The following is an 18,590-nucleotide window of genomic DNA, read 5'->3' as shown; positions in this document are numbered from 1 at the left end:
AACAAATTTTCAAAAATGGAACCTAATTTAGGGAATGTCAGTTTGCTCTTAGTATTTAGAATGCAAAATTGAAAATGTGTTGGGCCTCATCTTCTGATATAGTAATTGGCAACCACAAATCCAAATGGCGCCAGTAGGAGCTGTAGTTGGTCACCACTATCAAGATTTAGGCCCCAAGTGTGTCAAAAATGTTTGCATCCAAAGTCAGGGGCTACTTTTGAAAGTTTGGCTCCATGGCTAGGGACAGACATCACACATAAACCAGTTTAAGTGATCAGAAACTGGTTTAAACCTGTAACAGAATAGATATTCAGTGCACATAAACCAGTTTCAAAATGGCTGAAACCGGTTTGAGGTAAATCTGGTTGAATGTAGGACCAGACTTAACTGATCTGGCCCAAACTGGTTTATGCAATGTCTGTCCTAGACCCCTTCCTGGTTTAAGTTTAACCAGAGTCCCCCAGCATCCCAGAATGCTCTCCAGGCTGGGCCCTCTGCTCCCCAGCCAAGCAGGGGCAGGGGTCTGCCCAGAGAGGGGTTTAATTCCCCCCTCCCTGTCCCACTGGCAGGGACCTGAACCAAGTGCTCCCCACTTGCTCCCCCCCTTGCTGCAGTGGCAGGCTGCCATGGCCCCTGAAGCAGAGGGAGGAAAGGGGTATTCCCTCCTCTACCTCTACTGTCCCTGGGGGACCACAGCTGGGTCTGCCTCCCTGACCACCACCACCACCGCTTCCTCCCTGCTTGGGACAAGCAGTGGAATAAGCCCCTCTGCCAGAAACCGGAGAGAGGGGGAATAATCCCCATCCCTGCCCCAGCCTAAGGGTTCCAGCCAGCTGATGTCCAGCCACATCCCTGCCCAGCTGCTGCAGCGGCGAGGTGGCAGGGCCTTTGATGGGGGCCGCAGCCCCTGTCATAGTGTCAGGGAGTGCAGGCCCCTTCCCAGTAGGGGGGTCCCCACTTTAGGGAGGGCAAAGCTGAGGCAGACTACATGCATCAGCACCAGGGCCCAAAGGGGGCCAGAGCCCCACAAGCACTGCTGCTGTGGTCCACACCAGCTTTCCTCGCCTCGCAGCAGCTTTCACCACCAGGAAGCAGCTCATGCTTGGGGAAACCGTGACAGGGGCTACTGCCCCCTCATGGCTCCAGCAACTGAGTGAGGGCAGACCTAGATGCCAGCCAGCAGGGCCCTTTGGGAGGGGGACAGGGAGTGGGGTTATTTCCCCTTCTACTCCCAGGGCACCACAGTGGGGTCTGCCTGTCCCAGCTGCCACCACTTGCTCTGTGCCTAGGGCAAGCAGCAGAATAATCCCCCTCCTGCCCCCTTCCCACTAGTGTCCAGTGGAGGGGGCTTATTCCGTTGCTTGCCCTGGGCACAGAGCGAGTGGCGGTGGCAGTGGCTGGGGTGGGCAGACCTTGCTGCAGTGCCCTGGAGGCAGAGCGGTGAATAACCCCGCTCTCTGCCCCCCACCCAAGGGGCCCTGCCGGTGGCATCTGGCCCTGGCCCTGCCCCCGCCTGGCTGCTGGAGCAGTGAGATAGGAGCGACTGTGATGGGGGCACGGGGCAGTTTCCCTAAGCATAAGCCTCTTCCCGGTGGCAGGTCACGCTGCAGAGCAGGGAAAGCTGCTGCAGAGTGCAGCTGCAGTGGAGCTGGGGGTGGTAAAGGTCTGGCCCTCTCCAACCCCGGTGCTGCTGCGTGGTGTCTGCCACAGCTCTGCCTGCCGCACAGCAAGGCCCCCGCATTGGGGAGGAGCTTGTGCTCCCTGACACTGAGACAGGAGCTGCTGCCCCATCTAGGGCCTTGCCCCTTGTTGCTGCAGTGGCTGGGCGGGGGTTTGACCAGATGCTGACCAGCAGGCCCCTTAGGCAAGGACAGAGACAGAGGTTATTCCCTCTCCCTCCGGTGTCCAGCAGAGGGGACAGGAGGGGGCTTATTCTGCCGCTTACCCCAAGCAGGGAGTGAGCGGTGACGGCGGCAGTCAAGGTGGGTAGACTCGGCTGTAGTCCCCCAGGATTGATGGGGTGGATAACTCCCCTCCCTGCCCCCTCTGCCTTAGGGGCCATGGTGGTCCACCACTGCAGCAGCAATGGGGGAGCACCCAGCAGACCTGTCTCAGGTCCGTGTCAGTGGGACAGGGAGGGGGGAATTAAATCTCTCTCTGGCCAGTTCAGCCCCGGCTGGTCACGCCCCCAGCACAGCTTCCCTGCAGCCGAGGGCGCACTCCTCAGCACTTGACCTGAGCAACTGCAGGCATGTGCCCACAGTTCCTCAGTCCAGAGGGAATTTCATAGACATCACATAGACATCAGGGCTGGAAGGGACCTCGGGAGATCATCGAGTCCAGCCCCCTGCCCAAAGGGCAGGAAGTCAGCTGGGGTCATAGGATTCCAGCAAGATAAGCATCCAATTTACTCTTGAGTAATACATAGGAATACATGGGGTTGACCTGGGGACCGAGATTCCCCATAGGAATACATGGGGTTGACGTGGGGACCAAAAATGTCTGTACTGTTACAAACTGATTCAACCTAAATAGGCTAGACTAACTTGCAATGTTTTAATCAATTCGGGCTCTGGCTTTTTGAATATCTGTCCCTAGCCAATGCGTACATATTGGTTATATAGTACATTTAACAATCATACTCAAGGTACAGAAAAAGCTGTACACAACTTAGTGCTCACACTGTAGCTACTTCCATTCAGTCCTTTATTATCTTAATATTAAAAGTAAATCAGTTACCTTGTCACAAAAACCCAAAACCCAAAACAACCACCCTACCACACACACACATAATCACAATCCATTACCATTCAAACACAATATTACAAGCTCATTTTGCAGAAAAAACCATAGTTTCTGCAGGGCTGCAGTGATCTCGTCAATCAATTACTAAGAAATTAAGTAAAAATGCCAGGCTGTTTATTTTAAGTTCCTTTAGAAACACAAGGTAATTGGAGGTGACACAACCCAGTAGATAAATATTTTATTTTTAAACTGCTAGGAAAATCTTGCAGTCAGTGCTTTGTAAAAAGGAAAACACGAGCAAACTCCAAATATAACATTGTTCTTTACATTTTTCACATGAATGCTCTAAAGATAGGATATACATTGTTATTCACTGGCATATTATTTGTCTTCCCAACAGCCTTTTCCTCCCTACATTGACGGCGACCTGTTTTTTCCCTATATTTCATAATGCAGTTCAGGCACCATTGAATTATATTAACAATTATAATTTCACTGTCCCTGGAGTGTTTGATATAATTTAAAATTGACCTATTATTTTGTCTTCATTATTCAGTAAACAGATATTAATATCCAAGCTGTATTTTGAAACTGCGTCGGGACATGCTCAATAGAAAATTCAAATGCAGTGGGAATGGAGGGGAATGTTGCAGGTTCACACAAAAATAAGTGGGGCAGGAAGGGAACAGTCCACATTAGAAATTAAATACTTGTAAGAGTTTGGTTTTCAAATGTAACACTTTTTGGTGAATACTTTAATTAAGCAACTGCTGATATAATTAAGAGTTGCTATGGATAATTAGAGAGTTGAATACAGAAACTGTTAACATCAGTTTGGATTCAGATACAAACGAAAAAAATTATTTGGGTTTGAAAGCTACAGCAATTAACTTCCTTGTCTATGTTTGGTATGTCCTGGAGCACAATTTAATACTAAGTTGTATTGTAACAGACTTGCACAAGTACCGCCTTCATGATTGACTCACTCTCTGGACCTTGTTTTAAACAAAAGTTAATAGCATTTCTTGGTGTATAGCAACTGATTTCAAATATAAGCAAGTTATTCATTACTTATTAATTTACATCTGGAGGATTATAGCCTCCCAACAAAAGGCACAATCCCATTCCGTTATCTTAATGCAGTGTGTTGCAATTCTATGCATGCTGCATAAATTTATAATTTGCTTAATCACATAGCACAGTGAAAACACCAATTTGTTGCCTATTGCTTACACTCTAACAAACATCAATTATCTGCATATCAGGGAAATGCATACATGCATAGCATCTTTCAGCTCCACTGTCTATTTTGCAATTAAATGTATTCCCTTTAACTGAAAATGAAACAGTGGAGAGGAAGCAGCTGCCAAAGGGGTGCTACCAGAAGCCTTGAAAATAATGAGAACCAATTTTATGGCCACTATATGGTCAATTTTATGGCTACTATCGTCCCTCATTTTCAAGGTTTCTAATAACAGTTCCCAAATCTACTATTGGAAGCCTTGAAAATATTGTAAGCTAGTCAATTTTAAGGCTGCTAATAATACAGTGCTGTGTACTTAATCAGCATTGCTTACATCAGGGCTATCCAACTAGCACCCTGGGGGCTGCATGTGGTCCACATGAGTTTAATATGAGACCCCTGGGCTCCTATGTGGCTGCTGCTTGCCCATTGCTTTGCTGCTGCTGTAGCCAGGTCTCTAGATTTAAGGGGCAGGGAGGCATGGCCCAAACTGCTGGAGGAACCCGCAGTGTATTGCAGCAAAGGAGTTGAGATAGGGGCCACCCATTTGTTGCAGCAGTATTGGGGGGTGGCTTCCCATACATATGGTGCAGCAAGTGGTGTATGTGCAGCCTGTGGGCCCCGTGTACTTGAATTTTTACAGCCCCTGCTTGTACAGCCCACACCATGTGGGGCATCTGGCCACTTACAAGTTGGACAGCCCTGGCTTACATTAAATTTGGATAAGTGCATATGCTGGCTAAGTGCACAGCCTTTCTTTAGCCCAACATTGCATGCTTAAGTTTTTATATAAACAAGAAAGATATACTTTGAAATAATAATTGCAGTGGCAAAACTTTGTAGTTCTAAATATTGTAAATGTTCCCATTTTCTGATTCTTGAAAATCTGAGGTATGCACTCCACCACCGTACTGATAGGATTGCTTTTTAATAGCACTTTTAAGGTAAGCTGAACACAATGTTCTTTGCTATAATACCTAATAAGTTAATACACTGAATTCCAATGCAAAACATAAGATTCCTAGAACAATTTCTAAGTAGCATCAACATGGTTGAACATTAACCCTAGTTAGCACGTTCTTCATTAGAAAAACAAGACAAATGGGACAATTTAATATGCATTTAGCACTTGAATATATACAGTGAAAAACTTATTACTCTTAGGTGTTAGATAGTTCAAGAGACCTAAATCCTTTATTTAACCACAGAACAAGGACAGCTGTGTTGGGGACAGCATCAGTGTAACCTACCTTGCACTATTCCAGCAATGCTTCTTAGCAACATTGGGGAACTTGCTCAGTGTTTCTGAGCCACTGCTCCCCTGCTGCCAAACTTCTGGATCCACAGGGAGTCCTGCGGGCTGGATCACATACCCAATCCCAGTGTCAAGAACTGGGTGAGGGTAGCCTGGGCCTCCAAGAGCCAGTCACAGTGTGCGGGGGGCAAGAGGGAGTGGTTCTGCCCCCCCGCCCCGACCAATCCTGGTGCGCGGGGTAGGGAGGGGACAGTGCGGGGCTCCAAGGGCTTGATCTGGCCTTCAGACCAGTCCAGCACCTCCCATCTGGCCGCAGGACCAGAAGGGTGAACACCACCGATTTAGACTGATAAGCTTTAGAGGCACAAAATTTATCACATGTCTGTACAGTACTTAGCATGTTGTGGTCTTGGTCTTATCAGGGATCTGTAGTCTCATAGTTTCATAGTTTCATAGTTTGTAGGGTCGGAAGGGACCTGAGCAGATCATCTAGTCCGACCCCCTGCCATGGCAGGAAAGAGTACTGGGGTCAAACAACCCCAGCTAGATGTTCATCTAACCTCCTCTTAAACACCCCCAGGGTAGGAGCCTGCACCACTTCTCTTGGAAGCTGGTTCCAGACCCTAGCCGCCCTGACTGTCAAGTAGCGCCTTCTGATATCTAACCTAAACCTACCCTCTGCCAGCTTGTGACCGTTATTCCTGGTCACTCCTGCTCGGGGAAACAGTGACTTCCCCAATGCCTGCTGATCCCCCCTGACTAGTTTATAACAGGCCACTAGATCCCCCCTCAGCCTTCTCTTTTGGAGGCTGAACAGGTTCAGGTCCCGCAGCCTGTCTTCATAGGGCCTGCCCTGTTGTCCCCTGATCATACGAGTGGCCCTCCTCTGGACCCTCTCGATGCCGTCGACATCCCTCTTGAAGTGCGGCGCCCAGAACTGGATGCAGTACTCCCGCTGCGGCCTGACCAATGCTGCATAGAGGGGAAGGATCACCTCCTTGGACCTGCTCGAGATGCATCTGTGGATGCATGCCAAGGTGCGGTTGGCCTTCCTAACTGCCTCTCCACACTGCCGGCCCATGTTCATCTTGAAGTCAATGATCACTCCCAGATCCCTTTCCGCCTCCGTGCTGACAGGAGGGGAGTTCCCCAACCTGTAGGTACGGTGCCGGTTGTTCCTCCCGAGGTGCATCACCTTGCATTTGTCGGTGTGCATCCTATTCTCGTCTGCCCACCCTTGTAACCTGTCTAGGTCAGATTGTAGCCTGTTGCATCCTTCCAATGTTCCCATGTCCCCCCACATCTTAGTGTCATCAGCAAATTTGAACAGGGTGCTTTTTACCCCCTCGACCAAATCGCTGATGAAGATGTTGAACAGTGCGGGCCCGAGGACTGAGCCCTGCGCAACCCCACTGCCCACGTCCTTCCAGGTTGAGAAGGACCCATCCACTACCACCCTCTAGGTGCAGCCCTCCAGCCAGTTGGCGACCCAATTGACTGTGTGGGTGTCGACACCACAGTCCCCCAGTTTGTTAATGAGGACGGGGTGAGAGAGTGTCGAATGCCTTCCAGAAGTCCAGGAAGACTATATCCACTGCTATCCCTGCATCTAATGATCTGGTGATCTGATCGTAAAAGGCCACCAGGTTGGTCTGACAGGACCTGCCACTGATGAACCCATAGTCATCAGTGTAATGCAAATAACAAAATAAAGAACCAGAAAATATCAACTAATGACTTGCAGCTGAAAGAGGACTGCACTGAGGATACTGCCATTCCTCCCACGGGAGCATTGCTGAAATACAGCATTAGCCAACATTCTTGGAAGAACTGAACAATGATTGCAGAATGCATAAACAAGATGGGAAATCCATATACACAATCATACTTCATTCTCTTCTTCAGCTATTATTTGTACCATTTAAATTGTTCAAAGAGGCATATTCTAATGGGTGTGGAGCAAAAAATGCAGGCAGCTTATGATCTCAGTCCTTCAGGAATGCTGACTTAGTTCCTCTATTAGAACGAGTGTTTCCCCGATTCCGTGCCCCTGAGCATTCTAGTACTCAGACCATGTTTGGTCTCAGTACATTGAAAGAAATAACAAAAGATATTCAAGCTTAGCACATTCTTCAGATTGTTCCTATCATCATTGTAGTACATCCACAGTTAGCAGAGAATTTGTCCTATTTATATTTTTGGCACATCTCCACTTTAATCAAACAATTCCCTCCTTGTCCTGAGGAAGCGTAGTTGAAGAAAGGTAGGAACTAAATCGAGGGAAGGAAACAAATGGGAGTAAACCTGTATTTCATATACAGGGAAGAATTTCTCTGGCCTACGTGCAGAAAGCAATATTGAGCCAGTTTCTTTTCCTTCATTTCCCCCATTTTCCAGATAAAAACAAAGCAGCCATCAGTTTACAAGAACACAAAACATCTTCTATAATGGAAGTCATCTAGATCAGACATCTGATATGAATGCCTACAGGACAAAAAACTGTATGCAAATGGAGTTATGTTGACTTCTGTGGAGCTCTGTGCAGCTGCAACTCATGTTTGTACTATTAATTCCAGGCAACCTATTATTTCTGAAGTTTCAACCGTTCCTACATTTCCTCACATAAGCTACTTCTACAGAACTATGTATAGGTCCAGCCTGTTGGAGCAATCAACCTGAAAAAAATCTTATTAAATCAATTAGATTAAAAATCTTATTAGATCAATTAGTTGGTCTAATAAAAGGTATCATTTTGGAACCAAGAGTTCAATGTACTTTCAGTATTCTGTGAACAAATACAAAGCAATTCCTATCTTTACCATCCTTACCTCCTTATTACTTATTTAGCTGATTTACAGAACTGGCTAGGATTTCCAAAGTTATACAACTGCCTATAAACTGCATGTTACTGAGATTCTAGCACTTTCTTCTAAAACACTGAATCAGCTAAGATCACAGATGAGACCCTTATTTAAATGTAGCATGACAATGCCTATGTTAAAAAACAATGACCATCTGAAATTCTGTCATCCTTAAAAAATGTTATTTGTATGCATGTTATCATATATATTTACATATCATGCATGTTTTATCAAACACATTTTGGTTAAAAGAGAAGTTAAAAACCCACAGCAAAATCTAGAGTCCTAAATATGGATATTCTGACATAGGAGGTGGGCACACAGCAAGCAAGGAAGTTGGCATGACTTATCAGCAAAGGCAATCACTAGTCATCAAGGATTACATGCAGAATTGTGATGAACAGACAAAGCTGCACCTTGAAAGGTGTTTACTTTACGGTCATTTGACTCATGCTGTCAGCAGCATTTCCTCATGGTGGAAAATCTACCCATGTTTCAATACAGCAAATCTCAGAAACCTGGAGTCCAGTCCCTGTTCTTATTTGTGTTTCTGCCACCTTAGTATCCATGGCCAGCCTCTGACTTCTGGCTTGCTCCAGACTAGCCCTGGCCCTGGCAGCCTGATATGTGAATTTCTGACCCTGGTATAATTTATGGCTCCCTATTCCAGGCAGTTTATGGCTTCTTGGCTTTGGATTGTATATGACCATCATTCTGCCTTCCAAGTCCTGACCACAACTTCTGCATCTGGACTTGGGTTGTGACCCCAACCTGTCTCTAGAGACAGGTTTTTAATCCTGGATCTACCCACCAGAACTGACTGCCCACGTTCCAGTCCTGACAGTGGCAAACTACATTGTTCTTATGTTGCTAGAACAGCCTGGAAGATAGCAACAGGAACTCTGCATCAAGTCCAAAGAGAGGGGATCAGAGCCAAGCCTGGAAAAATTCCCAGGGAAGGGCAGTTCCTGTTTCAGAGCTGCAAAAAGCTATAGCTGCATTGGGAACTGTCAGAAACAAGAGCCAGTGGACAGAGAGAAGCTGAGGGTGTAAACAGCATATTAGGCAAGGAGAAGCTTTGAACCTACATTTACCTACAGACTTCTGGGACTCTGAAGGCAGGACGCCTCCTCTTAGGATTTCATAGTTGTTTACTGTTCCTTTCCTAATAGTTGGTGTCCCTGTTGCAAAATTATATCCTTTCTTTTCACTTTCCAGCTAACAGGATGAGATCAGAGTAGCTGCATTCAAGGCATATTCATCTGGGAGGGAAAGCAGTCAGGAAAACTGGATAAACCAGCAGCCTGGCAAGCTTCTGTTTTCATATACTTTCTCCACACCACATGACCAGATAACCTCAGTAGAGAAGTGGTCAAAAGGTGAAGTCCAGGGCAAGTAGCATCAACTACTGGATTGCCTCCAAAGCACAAATGTGCTCTCTATAACATCAGTTCCTGGATTGCTGTACACTTGAATGGCTCAAATGTGTTCCTTTCCAAGCCGCATTCTAGATCACTGCCCAACCTATCTTGGCATGGTGCTTTCTCTCTCAACAGTTCCTTCTGATATTGAGGAGTACCAGCCTGAATTCCTTGCTGTCTGACACATATCCTGCTTCTGCTCCATTTAAGCAAATCACGTCTTCTTACAAGACAGTGTTATTTCCATGCGCATTCATGCCCTAATAAAACTTTCCATCCCCTAATGAAACTTCTGGCTGCTACAACTACTCAGCAGTTCTTACCCCTCCAGTTCTTCCCTGGCAACTCCCTCTCCTCATAATGCATGGATGTTACTGTAACTGAAGTAAAAGACAACTTGTTTTCACATAACTTGTGATACAGAAGTAACAACACCCCAACACTTCTGGTTGCACATACAGGGTGTGTCTACACATGCAATTAATGCAGACCTGTTTGAACGTGCATGCAGGAGCAAAAAGCTCTGGAGCAAATTGCCCTGGGCTGGCTGCTCCCCCATCTCTACGTGTTGCAAAGTGGCTAGCTGGAGTGCAGGGCGCCTTAGTGTGGGGGCTATTGGCTGGCTAACCCTGTGTTGAGGCACCCTTTGCCCCAGCCAGCCGGGGAGCGTCTACACATGCACTGCTACACACAAAAAACTTTGCATGGTAGTACTTGTATTTGACAAGACTACCCTGCTGTGGAGCTTATTATGTAGTTTCATGCCCCCTAATAGGGGTGCATGTGTAGGTCCCAAGATGTTTACTGCACAGTTAATTGGTCAACTGTGCAATAAATGTCTTGTGTAGACATACCCACAGTGTACCCCAACTAGGTGCACAGCCTCCAGACTGTACAAATCCTACCCACTGACCTGAGCTTTATGTTAACAATGCTTATCAAACTACAGAAACAGAATGGGATCAGTTTTTCAACTCAGCAATGCTCCTTACCTTGTTTCTTAGGTCACCTTATGCCTCTAAGAACAGTCTTGTAATTGGCTGGCCCTTGTCAGTCCATGGCCACTTTGAAGTCTTGAAATAAAGATCTCCAAAACAGTTTCACCCATTACATAGTTAAAGAATTCCAGTCATTACTTATTGGAGGCTGGGGCCAAAGAGTTCCTATGCATTTCACCAACATGCAGATAAATAATGCTGTGATAATATATTAGATAAAAAAAACCCTGGGATTAGCATCTTATTGTGCATGTAAGTGAGTGCATGTTAGAAACTAGCATCAGTAATAGCAGGTTACAATGCATTACATATGACAGTGAACACTAATAGATAGACTGTGTTATGACAAGAACAAATGATCAGTCTGAACAAAATACTTAGGGAGTTTGGATTTTTATGCGTTTCATGTGCAATAGGACTGGGAGATCATAGGATAATGGATGACAGATCTTAAGAAAGAAGAAAAGTCAGTTAAGTGAAAAACTGTTTTAGATGAGAAAGATAAGACAGAAGGTTCCACTGGCTGCCGTGGAGAAACAGAGAGGTGAAAGTCAGTTTTGATTCTATGAATAAAACTCCAGTATCACAATACTTGGCCTCTCTGAGTGTGCTAATGAGACTTCCAGATGTCATGCATGCACCCGTCTATCCTCACTGAACAAGTGAGCAATGCTATTTTGCATTGGGCATACAACTAGTAGGTGGCAACAACAACAACAGAAGTGTTTTCAGGATCTGGATCTGGACTTACTTAAAGCTCAGATTGTTTGAATTAAAATTTCGGTTAGCCCCTCAAATCTATTAATGATGTTGACTAGATATGTAATAAGAATGTACAGTTATGACAGTGGTTCTCAATCTTTTAAGATTTGAGGTTCCTCTTGGAACCCCAGCTCTTAGTTTTCACTCTTTTGTTAGAAATATTATCGAAAATGCATTATCAATAGTGTTGTTAAAACAGCACAGCTGCTAGCTCCCATCAATAGTGTTGTTAGAACAGCACGGCTGCCAGCTCTCCCTGTCTCCCTGGTGGAAGAAGTGGGGAGGGAGATTGAAGAAAAAGCTACTAAGGGCTCTTTGTATTAAGGTATCACTCTCTGTTTTGCAAATTTACTATCTCTTTGTTACAGTAAAGCATATACTCCTTAGCGTTCTCATGCAGATAAGAATAATTGCCATCTTGTCCTTGGGTTTGAACTTCTTGTAACCTAAAGTACTTTCTGAGCAAGCGCAATTAGCTAATACATATAAGCCTATCCGCCCCGCATACTTAAGTAGTTAATAATAATACACATGCGATGTATGACGTGACGTCATTTCATATATGTTTGTATGAACCGGAAATGAGTTGTAAGAGTTCCTGCTTCTGTACACGTGCTCAGGAGAGAGGGGATAAAAGCTTGCTAAGAAGTGTTCCCCGCGGGCAGAGAGGGTGGTCTTTTGTCTTCTCTCTCTGACCCTATTTGCAAATATATACCTTTTGTATTACCAACAATGTGTGCCTAAAGGATCATTAATATTCATGAGCCTCCAGAGAAACGAACCGTGATTTTTACATCACTTTTTTGAGGGCAGAAAAATAATAGAGCAACAATTCTATTGCCAGGATTTCAGAAATATCACATCAGGTCAAAATGGTTTTAACATATGAGTTCCTATGTAAAAACTCCGGGTTTATCTTGTGAACTGTGTTTGCACACCTAACGGTGCTAACATTGTGCAGCACCCCACAGCACCCTTGAAAGGATGTCAAGGCACCCAGGAGTGTTATGGCACCCTGGCTGAGAATCACTGGATTATGAGATGATCTTAGAAAGACAAGTGGAGAGGTGGTTACCCAAGTTAGACTGAAGTCAGGCAGAAGGCAAGGCAGGGTGGTACCTTACAGCGATTCTCAGTCTTTATGGATGTGAGGCACCCCTCCATAACATTTGTTAATTGAGGAGCACCCCATTTCAAAAACAAATTTATTTATTATAACTTTTACCTGCTTGAAGCAGGGCTAGAGAGGAGAAGCAGCAGCAACCAGGGAAGTACCTCTGCTGCAGTGAGAGGGGGAGGAGGAGTAGCTGGAAGGGAAGAGCATGTACTTATCTCACTTATTCCCTCTCTCCCCATGGCATCCTTCAAAGGCAGTCATAGCACCCTGGTAGAGAATCAGTGCCTTAGAGACTAACTAGTTCAGAGAGGTGTGAGCTTTTTAAGGCAACAACTTACTGAATACCCAGCACATCCACATGTGCCCCAGTGGCGCAGTTGTTACTGCACCGTTATTTAGTACTTGCTTTAGGACAGCTTAAATGTGCTTTAGTGCTTGATTAAATGACGGCTCAGTAACAGCCTTTATTATGCTGACCCAGCAGAACACAGTTATTTTTAGCAGCTATGTCGCCATAGCGATGCACTATAGCAAGGTAGTTTGTCGCTGCAGCAATGTAGCATCGGCATCAGTGACTGAAGAGACCCCCACCACACAAAGTATTCCTTGTTGCAGAAAACATTTTGTGTAATAAATAATACTTCTTAAAAAGAATAGTAATTATAATACCATCTAACTCTCAGTTACCTTTCTTCAGTTTTCTCATGGCACTTTACAATGGAAGTGAGTATCCTAAGGTGGAGAAACTGAGATGCAGAAGGGTGGAGGGACTGGCCAATGTGGGAAGTACCCCAAGTCCCTGTCCCACTCTGCATCTACTAGGGCACAATGCTTTTCAGGAAGGTCTTTTTGTTCTATATAGTCTTATCAAGCAACATCCCGTATTCCACAACTTGTCACTCACTCCTTTTCTCTAATCTTTTATTTACACAAACTACATGCAAGTTTCCACATGCAGGTTTTCCATGCTGGTGTCAGGAGGAGAGATGCACACCAGATCCATTTCTTGTTTATTAGGCATAGGGAGATAAACACTCCACCTCCTCATTCCACTCATATTTAGAAATATTTTCCCTTTACTTGAAGAACTATCTAGTTTTTCAGCCAGAGCCTTGACCAAAACATTTTGTTTTCTCCTGGCTGAGAGAACCACACCTAACCCACTTTTCTTTCCTCCGTATGAATTTTCAGAATATTTTTGAAGCTTTCTTCTTTGTCAATATTTGCTGAAGGAGAAGCAGGACGTAAGAGTTCTTTGTTTTCTTTCCCAGGCATGCAGATGTTGGTTTGAAAAAAACAACTCTGCCTACCTTGGCTTTTATGAATATATGCTCTTTTTCCATTTGTGTTATCACTCATCCATATCTGTCTAAAATGTATGCTACTGAACTCTTTCAGGCCAAATGTAATTTTTAAAACCAAACAGTAGGGATACTTGCGGGAATTAGAATCCAGGCTTCTGTTTTACATAACTTGGTTCTATATAGATTTTTGAACCACTATGATCTCCAAACAGGGCTCATGGGCATTGGTTTGGTAGGTGACATTACCCATTAGGCTTTGGCCCACTTAGAAACATTACAGAGCCATTATTTTGATGACATGACACTTGAGTGTTCCACATACAGTCTTCAAGCACAAGCAGGATTTCAGGAACTGCATCCACATTTCACTGAACGCAGCAGCAACTGAAGGGCCCTTTAAACACATATGGATGACAAAGGCAATGTGCACTGTTTTAAACTGAAACAGGCCTGTCCTAGTCCAGAGGGGCCACATAAGACAAATGTTTGCTCCTACAAGGTCTAATATGAAAGGCACCTAACTTGGGACATACTACAGAGATTTAATGCACAAAGTGAAACTGCACAGTGTGAAATGTAGAGAAATAGAGAGATCCTTCCACTGTTCTTATAGATAAATCACAAACTGGAAAAGTGAGACTTTCTTAAGGTTACACTGGATCAAAGCTAGGATCAGGAACAAACCTAGAAATCCTGATTCCAAATCACCTGCTCCAAATAATTTGCAAGCAAAAATAGGTATTTTGTTCAAAAGATTTTTGCATCAATTATGTTTCGTGAGAGGGATGGGTATCAGAGACTAGAAATAAATAAGAGATGAAGTGTACATCTAGGTAAAAAATGGAACCCTATCTGAAGCGCCTCAATCCATATTTAGGTGACTAAACAATTTTTCAAAAGAGTAAGCACTCATCCACTTTCACTGAGTTTCTAATGGCTCTCTGGGTAGATCTACAAGACAATCAGGAATGTGATGCAGCTTATACAGACCTACCCAAGCTACCTTGACTTTAGCTAACTCAGTTAGCTGAGTAAATAGTAAAGAAGCTATGATAGCCTGGGCTTCAGTCCACAAGTACATACCTAAGTCCTGAGTAGACTTCAGCTGCTTATGCTGCTGTGGGTACAGTGCTGTCAGTAGTTAAACTAAGTTTTGGTATAGCTACACGTGACCACTTCCTCCAGCTCCAAAATGGATGTAGCCACTATCAGTTTAAAAAGCGTCACCTTTGTTGTTTTTGATTGTAATACTTTTTGAAGAAAGTTTACTCATTTTTAAAAGAAAAGTCTCTAGAAAGTCCTGTGATTTTTAGAATCACCTATTTTTACTACTCACCCAAACTGATGCCATGATTTGTTTGTCTCACTGCAAGTCTGAAATGAAAAAGATAACTCAATTTAGGATGCTGTGTTAAGTTACTAATAATAAAAAGTACTAAAAACAATCAGCTTTCTAATATTTAAAACAGCATTGTGGCAAAATGCTCTTTAAAAGTACCTTTTACTGAATGTTCAGTAAAAATTTACAAAGATAAAGAAAAATGAATTAGGCTGTCTGAGGAAGCTTCCTTGATATTTGTGTTATAATCTGTGTAGTGCCAAAGTACAAATCTGTTATATGGTTTTTGGAGTCTTGAGGCAGATCCTTAAATGGATTTTCTATCTGGCACACACACTGTTTAAACAAACTGGCTCAGCTCAATGTTTTGTTTTAAAAAATCCTTCTACCCTTCCTGATATTATGGAAACAAAAGAACTTGTCAGTTTCCTAGCAGCTGGCTAACTACTTATTTTTTGTTGCTAAAGCAAAATCTGTGCACTCTCCACACTACTTGCTAAATCAAAAGGGATAGTCAGGATTATGAATACTGTTTCACCTCCCCCTGAGATCTGAATTTCCACTGTTTAAGTGTTTACAAAATAGTTTAGAATAGTTCATTTGTTTTACTGACTGCATCTTGGTGGTCCAGATCAAAACAGTCTGTATTCTCCATTAACACAAAATGTTTACTGAACACCTCATATTATTATTTTGTAGTGTTAGGAAAGCCTTATCATGACATCCACTGACTGGAACCCACAGACATTCATCAACTTGGTTGTGCTAATACTGAGCATTAGAAAGCCAAATGACAAACGCTATCAGCTAGGGGAATCCTGCCTAGAGGGTGACCTCCATGCAGGCCCTGTACATCACTCAACTGTGCTTGCACATAAAACTGAATACTCCAACAACTCTCAAGTTGGCAAGTCAGTTGTAGGATCTGGCCTGGCAGAAACACACGTTAGTAATACTGGAAGACAGGTCGATCACAAAGTACTGGCTTTTCTTCCTTATTTCCAGCTGCTGAATCATAAGCTAAGAATCATCCTGAACCCTTTCCTAGCCTTTTTCCACCTAAGCAACCACTGTTTTGTCTATTCACTTAACAACAGAAGGGTGCACAGTTCACAGGACATTTTTTTCTCTCTCCCTCTCTCAAGATGTAGTCCATGCATATCTTGTGGCTGTAGTGTAGAGGACAGGACTAGGAGCAATGGACTAAAACTCCAGCTGGGGAAATTTAGGCTGGAGACTAGGAGGAACTTTCTGACTGAGAGTGAGGGTAGTCAGGCATTGGAAGAGGCGGTCTAGAGATGTGGTGGAATCTCCACCATGGGAAACTTTCAAAAGCAGGCGAGACAGACACTTGGCTGAGGTGGTTTATTTGGTGGATGAACAGGAGGCAGGAAAATGTGATTGGATGAGGACCCTTCCAGCCCTGCTTTCTCATGAGCCCACGCAGTTCAAGTATTTGACTGCACACAAACTACGTTTTTTGAACAGTTGCCCAGGTGGGGTTTAAAGACACCTGAGAAGCAAACACGGTAACCAATAAACAAATAACAGTTTAAAGCATTCTTTCCAGTTTTATCATCCGGCATATTACGTTTCTCCATGAAAAATAATATGTTTCCCAACAAAAAACATTATAATTATGAATATTAATAATGATAATAATGAGCTTCGTGTGGAACTTGCTCTCAAATCATGCCAGTAAAGATGCACATCACTAATATCATTAATATTAATAACTTTACTGATGATTATCATCATTATACAGTTATTCATTATTACAACTATTAATAATAATACTAATGATAATAGTAATAACAGTAATTATTATTGTTATCATTATTGTGATGTTATCATTATACCATTATTTATAATGATTACTATCCTATTATTAATAATACTAATTATGATTATTATTCCATTATTTATTATTATTACTATTAACAATCATACTAATAATGATAATAGTTATTATTGTTGTTGTTCTTATGACCATTACAATGATGATGATACCATTATTTAGCATGATTACTATGTTACTGTTATTAATAATACTGCTAATGATGATTAGTATTATTACTGACTGAATCCCCCAGAGGGTGAAACTGTTGCTTCTCTTTTATACAGAAAGTAAAAGCAAAAAGTGGAAACGTATGAGCACAGCGGAGGCGCGGGCGGCACCGGATCGGCAGCGAAGGGGGCCAGGGGGTCACCTGGTCCCACGCCCTGCTCCAAGCAGGACCAGCCCCAAGTCTCTCACCGCGGCCAGGCAGTGCCCCTAGCCCTGGCCCAGCAAGCGCCCCTCGGCCCGGGCCGGCAGAGACCCCGTGCGCGCTGTGCGGGCTCCGGCCGCGGGGCTGCCCCGCGGCAGGGCCCGCGCTCGGCCTACCTGGGCTCGGCGCGGCGGCTCCGCTCCTCCTGCCCCGCGGGAAGCTCAAGCCCGCGCCCAGCCTGCGGGACACGTGTGTCCGCCCCGCCCCGCCCCCCCGGGAGGCGCCGGCACACCCGGGCTCCTGTCTCCACGAGTCACCCGGCCCCAGGGCGGGAAGGGACCGGCCCAGGGCTGCTAGTGCACCCTCCAGCGTAGAGCCACGGCCTGAGGGGAAGCAGCAGCACGGCCATGGCGGGGAGGTGCCAAGTGCGTGTGGTGCCCACTGCCTCATCGCTCTCCTCCCCCTGTGCCCCAGCCCCAAGCAGCCCTGTCAAGCCCCTGCCGCGGGCCTGTGGCACTGGCTGAGCTGGCGCAGGACCGACCGGGGGGGTCCAGAGAGCGGCACACCCCAGTGCGCCAGAAAGTCCTGGAGACGGGGAGCTTGCCCTGATCGGCCCAGAGGGCACAGCAGGACATTTGAAGGAGATGCAGGAGAAGGGCTCCATGTTTGGCATCCCCCAGTGTGGGGAGAAACCAGCTGAGCCAGGAGCTGGATCATCTGGGGGGGAAAGGAAGACCGAGGCCCCCGAACCAAGGCCTGACCAGAGTCGAATGTAGATCCGAACTGCGCCTGCAAAAGATAAGTAAAGCGGATGCAAGGGCTGCCCGGGTCATGCCGGCCACCTTAGAGATGGGGTAAGGAGGGGACACTCCCCGGGACAGCTGGCAGAGACTGGCCAATGAAGGGAAGGCCAGGCCTCAGTGGGGATGCTGGGAGTTTGAGTCAAGCCAAGGCAAGAGCAGGGAAAGGAGGGATTTGCCCAGTAAGTCCAAGTAAGGGTAGGGGAAGAGTGTGTGATTGATGGATGCAGCGTAAGTGCTGTACGACAAGGAGGAATTCCAAGGAGTATTCCAAGGAGGATTATTCTGCTCTGGTCCGGACCTGCAGGGAGCAAACCAGAAAAGCCAAGGCTGCAACCGAACTCCAACTAGCTGCAAGTATCAAGGACAATAAAAAGTCCTTTTTCAGATATGTGGGGAGCTGGAGGAATAGCAAGGGCAACATTGGACCCCTGCTAAACCAGATAGGGCAACTGACATCCGACGCCCAGGAAAAAGCCAACTTGCTAAATGGGTACTTTGCATCAGTCTTTCATCAGTCCCATGGGACGCCCAT

At 45.1% G+C, this 18,590-nt stretch overlaps 1 protein-coding gene across 1 annotated transcript in view; it reads right to left on the bottom strand.

Moving 5' to 3' along the window:
• The window catches only part of ANXA3 (annexin A3), a 45,051-nt gene extending 27,483 nt beyond the window's left edge, over nucleotides 1-17,568 (bottom strand). The window contains exons 1-2 of the mRNA XM_090036907.1: nucleotides 17,432-17,568; nucleotides 15,043-15,080 (exon numbers count right to left, since the gene is read on the bottom strand). Of these exons, the coding sequence (XP_089893033.1) occupies nucleotides 15,043-15,057 (15 nt within the window). The 5' untranslated portion in view covers nucleotides 15,058-15,080; nucleotides 17,432-17,568. The remainder of the gene's footprint in view (nucleotides 1-15,042; nucleotides 15,081-17,431) is intronic.
• Nucleotides 17,569-18,590: the final 1,022 nt, after the last annotated feature.

The sequence above is a fragment of the Crocodylus siamensis genome, chromosome 2, assembly GCF_052110815.1.
Source record: "Crocodylus siamensis isolate JL-2025a chromosome 2, ASM5211081v1, whole genome shotgun sequence".
NCBI lineage: Eukaryota > Metazoa > Chordata > Crocodylia > Crocodylidae > Crocodylus > Crocodylus siamensis.
This window is presented reverse-complemented; position numbering and strand designations above follow the sequence as displayed.